Source organism: Chrysochloris asiatica, unplaced genomic scaffold, assembly GCF_000296735.1.
Source record: "Chrysochloris asiatica unplaced genomic scaffold, ChrAsi1.0 scaffold00154, whole genome shotgun sequence".
Classification (NCBI taxonomy): Eukaryota; Metazoa; Chordata; class Mammalia; order Afrosoricida; family Chrysochloridae; genus Chrysochloris; species Chrysochloris asiatica.
The window spans coordinates 5,941,084-5,948,322 of NW_006408672.1; the positions used below are offsets into that span (position 1 = coordinate 5,941,084).

The 7,239-nt window shown below is 39.3% G+C and overlaps 1 protein-coding gene across 1 annotated transcript in view; it reads left to right on the plus strand.

Annotated features, from left to right (window-relative positions):
* The window catches only part of DSCAM (Down syndrome cell adhesion molecule), an 888,132-nt gene that overhangs the window by 454,504 nt on the left and 426,389 nt on the right, over positions 1-7,239 (plus strand). Inside the window, exon 9 of the mRNA XM_006870860.1 lies at positions 3,852-4,130. Within this exon, the coding sequence (XP_006870922.1) occupies positions 3,852-4,130 (279 nt within the window). The remainder of the gene's footprint in view (positions 1-3,851; positions 4,131-7,239) is intronic.

Consider the following 7,239-nt stretch of genomic DNA (forward strand, 5'->3'; position numbering starts at 1 on the left):
TTTTTTTTCTTTCATACATTTAACATTGATTTTTCTTTGAACTTGCAAGTATTTATTTTCCTTACTTGTTTTTTCTCGTTAAATGTTAATTTCCAAATTTAGATCTGAGGGTTAGGAAGGCAAATTTACTTTTATGAAGCCCAAGTGTTTTTATGGATTCCTAGTGTGATGCTGAGGAGTCCTGGTGTGGTACTGTGGCTTAATGCGCCAGACTGCAAAGCCATTTGATGTTCGGCGGTTCAAGCTCACCAGCTGCTCCTCGCAAACCCTGTACAAGGTTGCTATGGGTCGGAATCAACTCAATGGCACTTAACAACAATAACAAGTGTGATGCTGTAGGATGAGCACTGGACTTCAAACCTAAAAGTCAGAGGTTCAAACCCACCAGCCACTCCTTTGAGATCCTACACAGGTTCGCTCTAATTTGAAACTGACTTTGTGGCACTTAACAACAAAACATTTTTAATGAGTTTTCAAAATTATGTTTCAAAAATTAATAGAAGGAGCCTTCAGTCATCCTAGAAACCATGGGGACCTAACAAGGTTGTGTAGGGAGCATATGAGAAGGAGTTGAGTGCCTGAGCATTATCCACTGAGCCACCAGCAGAAGAGGAGCAGGCAATAAGACTCAACATTTGAAATTAAAGGTGGCTGTGAGCTCTAGGAAGGTGAACGTGACAAGAAACGAAGGGTCAGCAGAGTCACATGCCATTGAAAGGCTCACATGAAATTGTCTGTGTCTGTCAAATAATGCTTAGGACTTTTTGTCATGAAAATTTTAATAATCTTGCAAAGGGAGAAACGTGTTAATGCTAAAAGATGAGAACATAAACTGAGTGCACACTACTCTTCTAAGAAGCTAAGCTTTGAAGGAAAAGAGCAGTGCATTTCATTTAAAATGAGATTTTAAATTATTTTTAAATGCACACACGTAGGTTTGGTTATGCCTTGTTGATTGTTTTCTTTCCTCCATCTCAGCTCAGTTATCAGAGACACTGCACCTGAAGGCCATCTGAAAGTGTCTCTCATGGTCTCTCCTTCCCTTCGTACCCAACGCGTACACTAGCACTCCCTCTCCTGCCAGCCTCTTTTATGCCCTTCATTGAACTTGGTTATGTGCCATGGAGTTGGTTCCGACTCATAGCGACCCTGTACAGGGTTTCTGAGGTTGTAAATCTTTATGGGAGCAGAAGCCTCATCTTTCTCCTGCGAAATAGCTGGTAGTTTCAAACTTCTGACCTTAAGGTCTGCAGCCCGATTCATAACCACTACTCTACCCAAACTGTTTATTTGCTTATACATTGCTTAAGGAGCCTTGGTGGAGCAGTGAGTTAAACATTAAACTGCGAAAGGAAAGGTGGGCAGTTTGAACCCACCAGCCACTCCTCAAGAGAATTATCATGTAGTCTCTTTCCTTAAAGATTTACAATCTCAGAAGCCCTATACAGCAGTTATACTCTGGAATTACAGGGGACTCAATGATCATTAGTTTAGTTTGTGTACATTGTTTCTGAATATCCAGTTAGAAAGTAAATTCCATGTGGGCAGCTCCCTTGCCTTGTTCACCATTGGTCCACCATGCCTAACTCCATGTTGCCCTTTTACTTGGGGATCAAACAATATTTGTTAAATGAATAAATGAAACACTTTCAAATGTAGCAGCTATGTGTAAAATGCATGTCTTGTGATATGAAATTCACTTATGTTAAACAGTGATTTCTATAACTGTTGCTCATTTAAAAACGGAGATCTGATATTCCCCATTGTCAAAACAATTTAAGCACAAACAAATGAAAGAATATCATGTTTATTTAAGTAATTCTTCCATATGCATACAGGAAGACCCCTCTCTTCATACAAATAGCTGGTCTCATAGTACACTAGGTTCATTGAGCTTTTAACTACGCAAAAGGAAATGCACAGCAGAAAATTAGCCATTTGACTAGCATCTATTGTTGTTAAGTGCTGTAGAGTTCGTTTAAATTCATAACAACCCTGTGTAGGGTTTCTGAAACTAAATCTTTGCAAGAGCAAAAAGCCTCATCTTTGTCCCATGGAGTAGCTGGTGGGCTGGAACCTCTGACCTTGTGGTTCCAAGTCCAGCCTTAATATAATTAAATCAAGGTCTTCCTTTCTATGGACATTTTGTGGCCTGTGTAGTCTGACCAGCCCAGCTCCTTATCATTTTCAGGAACTCAGACTCAGACTCAGAAACTCCAGAGGTTTAAAGTCATCTTGTAAGGAAACACGGGCAAAACCCAGATCACTTTGTATTAATAAAGTTATATTCTTTGCACAAGGTAAACTTTAAGCACGTTTACAAGGTGTCTTGTCACAAGAAACTTTGAGTGATTTCATGATCTCTGTGTCTCTACTGTGTTTCTTTAGATCCTGTCTGTCTCTTCATGGGACCATTCCATATTGGTCAGTGATGTTTTTGAAATCTGTATGAACTCAGTTTCTGTTCTGTAAAAAGTAACCAGTTTTTGTCCTGAGCTGATGACTTTTATGGAGGCATGATTCTGGATTTCTTACTTATTAGGGAATGAGAAGCTGAAGGTCTTAGCAACATCCAACCATTTGCAGTATTTTGAATGGAAACAATGTGCATGAATTGAGGTGGTTTTTTCTCTCTCTGTCTTCTGTCCTGGTATGGCACAGTAGGATAAGTTCTGGACTGTTTACCCAAAGGTCAGTAGTTCCAATCAACCAACTGCTCCATGGAAACCCTATACAGTGTTGAAATCAATTCGAGGGCAACAATAACAAAACAAAATATAAAAAATATGTATTACTACGTTGTTGTTAGGTGCCATCGAATTGGTAGCAACGCTATGCACAACAGAACGAAATATTGCCCGGTCCTGGGCCAACCTAATGCTTGTTGCCACGCTTGAGCCCATTGATGCTGCCACTTTGCAAATCCATCTCTCTAGGTGTCTTCCTTTTTTTTCTGACCCTGCACTTTATCAAACATGATATCCTTTTATAGTGATCCCTCTTGACAATGTATCTGAAATATGAGAGACGAAGTTTGGCCATCCTGGCCCTCAAGGAACATTCTGGCTACACTTCTTCCAACACAGATCTGTTGGTTCTTTTGGCAGCCGTGGTACTTTCAATATTCTCCTCCAACACCATAACCCAGAAGCATCAATTCTTCTACATTCGTACAGCTTTCACGTGCATAAAAGGTTATTGAAAATACCATGGCTTGGATCAGGTGCACATTATTCTTCAAGATGACATCTTTGCTCTTCAACACTTTAAAAAGGTCTTGTGCAACAGATTTGCCTAATGCAATACGTCATTTTATTTCTTGACTGCTGCTTCCATGAGTGTTGATAGTTGATTTTTTATTTCTTTACATTGAGTTGCAATCCATACCAAAAGTTGTGATCTTTGATCTTCATCAGTAAGTATTTTAAGTCCCCTCCACTTTCAGCAAGTAAGGTTGTATCATCTGTATATCACAGGTTGTTAATGAGTCTTCCTCCAATTCTGATGCCACATTTTTCTTCATATAGCTCAGCTTCTCGGATGATTTGCTCAGCATACATGTTGAATAAGTATGGTGAAAGATACAACTCTGTCGCATACCTTTCTTAGTTTTAAACCATTCAGTGTCCCCATGTTCTGTTCAAACAACTGCCTCTTGGTCCATGTACAGATTCCTCATGAGCACAATTCAATGTTCAGGAATACTCATACTCTGCAATGCTGTCCATAACTTGTCATGATCCACACACAATGTTACTATGGTGTATAGAATTTTAAGTATACATGAAGCCTTAGGATTCTTAATGACTGCTTCATTCATTGCCTCTAAGATGTTTTTCTTTCATCTACAGATCCAGCGAACTCAGCCCCATCCATACTGGATGGGTTTGACCATCGCAAAGCCATGTCAGGGCAGCGGGTGGAGCTGCCTTGCAAAGCGCTTGGACACCCTGAGCCAGATTACCGCTGGCTAAAGGACAACATGCCTCTGGAGCTCTCTGGAAGGTTCCAGAAGACTGTGACAGGGCTGCTCATTGAGAACACACGTCCTTCAGACTCAGGCAGCTATGTATGTGAGGTGTCCAACAGATATGGAACTGCTAAGGTGATAGGCCGCCTGTACGTAAAACGTAAGTTCAATGGTAATGAGTAATGGCGGTGATGGTCGCCATTGATGGAACTCCTGTTCAAAGTTAATCTCTGAGCATTCCATATAGCCTCCCATTACTCCACACAACTGTCTTGCTGAAACAACTAACTCCATTTTGGAGAAGAGGAAATTAATACTTTGCGGCGTTGCGGAGAATAGTGGTTATAGGATTTGAATTCAGGTCTGTCTGATGCCCAGACCTCTAAATATTTCATTAGACCATAAGACTAGTAACTCTTATGTTCAGCAGTACCTGAGATCAGGTATATATGAGATCATATTTCCTAACTGTGGATCAGGGTCGCTATGAGTAGGAACAACAATGGTGGAATGTAGAGGAGCCAATCTCTCTGAGAATAGACAGAGGAAGTGGAGTAGGGTTGTGCTTTCAGCACAGATGATAATAGTCCGATGAAAGTGGTTATCCTTGATTGTTTCAGATTGCTTCAAATTCCTAAATTCCTAAATGGGCTATTATCAACAGAAACATGTTATTGTCAGTTGCAATTGAGATAGCGCCAACTCACGTCCTTAGATGCAATAGAACAAAAATTGTCTGGATCTGCATCAACTTCTTGATCATTAGTATGTTTGAGTCCCATCACTGTGCTTAATGTGAAAATCCATCTCATCGAGGGATTCCTTCCTTTCCCTGTCCTAGTTAATTACACATAATGTCCTTCTTAGTGACTGGTCTCTCCTGATGATGACAAAGTCTTACCATTCTCCTTTTCAAGGAGCATTCTAGTCGTATTTCTTATAAATTGATTTGTTCATTTTCTGGCAGTCCACAGTGTATTCAGTATTGTTCATCAACACCACAACTTAAATGCATACATTCTTCTGTTTTACCATCCAACTTTCACATTCATATGAGGTCATTGAAAACACCATGACTTTGGTAAGGTACATCTCAGTCATCAAGTGACATATTTGCTTTTCAAAACCTAACAGAGATCATTTGCGTCAGATTTTCCCAATGCAATACATCATTTTTAAAAAGTTTTTATTGTGAATTATGTGATAGTTCACATGGGAGAACATTATATTTACATTCATCCTAGCATAGATCATTTCATTGCCATGATTACAATCCCCTCCATGCGTCGTCAAACAACCAAAGCCTAACCCTCAGTCATCAGCACACAGTCCCTCTCCCTCTCTGGGTCTAGACTCCCCAGCCATTCCATTTTTCCATGCCATCATCTCTGCCTCCATCTCTGGCATCACTGTTTCTCTGGGTAGAGTCTCACACTCTGCACTTCTCCCTTGATGGCCCCAGGGACTTCCGCTGCTGAACTGCAAAGTCAATGACTCTCCTCATTTTGCTACAAAATGTCCACCGTTACATTTCCAGCCCACACAGTCAGTCCTGATAGTAATTATTCACTGTTGGACCACAAGAGTCCTATCCCAATCTCCTTTCATGCAATACATCATTTAAGTTCCTGGCTGTTACTTCCACTGACATTGATTATTGATCTAAGTAGAATGAAATTGTTGACAGCTTAAATTTTCTTTTCTCCTTTTATTACAATGATTATTGGTCCATGAAAAAATAATAAGGCTCTGGGTTATCTTAAATGTTGGACTTTGACTCAGTATTATATATCATGTAATTCATGGTGTTATATTTCATCTCCAGTAGATTTGTAATAGCTGATTTGAGGGAGGTGTTGAGAAGGAAGATGAAGATCAACTCTGGGAAGGAGGGATGTGATTGCAGGGGGTGAGAAGTGAAGTTAATTTGCCCATTATTTGTCTAATCTACTCAAAACTCCTCATTTGATTCATACAAAGAAAAAAATTCAAAGTGAATTACCCAAGGTCACATGACAGAGCCTTGGTCAGGAAGGATTGCTTTTAATTGCCAACATAATAGTTTTATTTAATTTTTAAAAACTATAATGCAATTTTATATAGACAAACTGAACTGAATACATTCAATCCCAAGGATCTCAGTGAAAAAGGAGACATTTAATTACACAAGCTTTTGTCCAGCCCTCTGCCTGTTTATAGAACTAGGTACATAAAAAATGGTACTGTGGATGAAGGCTGCCTTAGCAATCCTGGCAGAAAAAAAATGCATTTACAGTAAATATTCCAAAGGCTCCCAGGGTCCTGAAAATATCATTCATATTTGTTTAGACTTAGATTAGAAATGGATTATAATGTCTGCACAGTTATATTTCTATAGCTAAAAAACTTAGTAGATGGGGTACAAGTAGCTTTGGACAACTAGTAAGAATTTTCCTGGTGGTGGTGGTGGTGGTAGTGGTGGTAGTGTGGTGTGGAGTTGGTTCCAATTCATAGAGCCACTTTATAGGGTTTCTGAGGCTATAAATCTTTCCAGGAGCAAAAAGCCTCATCTTTCTCTTGCGTAATGACTGAGAGTTTTGAACTGCTGACCTTGAGGTTAGCAGCCTAATTTGTAACCACTAAACTACCAGAGCACCTTAGAATTATTCATACAGACTCAAAATCTTCTCCATCTTAACATCTTTTATTTATTTCTCATTTTCTATTCAACAAAGGTTATATCTTAAGATAATATCCAAGGCTCCTCATGAAAACCTGCCTGGTCGTATTTCACCTTGTTACACTTAAAAAAAAAAAAAGTACTTCTTCTAAATCGATGCCTTCTATACCCCCTATACAAACCTATTCCTGATTATATTCTACATGAATCATAGTGTTTCTTTCACATCACAATATTTTGTTTTCTAATAATGGAATGTTCCAAACTTCCCATCATTCTAAATCCAGTTCAGTCCCTTACCACCAAAGACATTTTCCCTATTCCCCATCTTCTTAGTTCTCCGTCTTTTGTTATTATCTCTTTAAAAGCATTTTTTACTATCCACTTTTAAAACTGATGGAGGACTTCATTCTTCTTGGATCAACTATCAACACTCATGGAAGCAGCAGTCAAGAAATCCAACGACGTATTGCATTAGGCAAATCTGCTACACAAGACCTTTTTAAAGTGTTGAAGAGCAAAGATGTCAGCTTGAAGACTAAGGTGTGCCGGAACCATGCCGTGGTATTTTTGGTAACCTCATATGCATTCGAAAGCTGGACAGTGAATA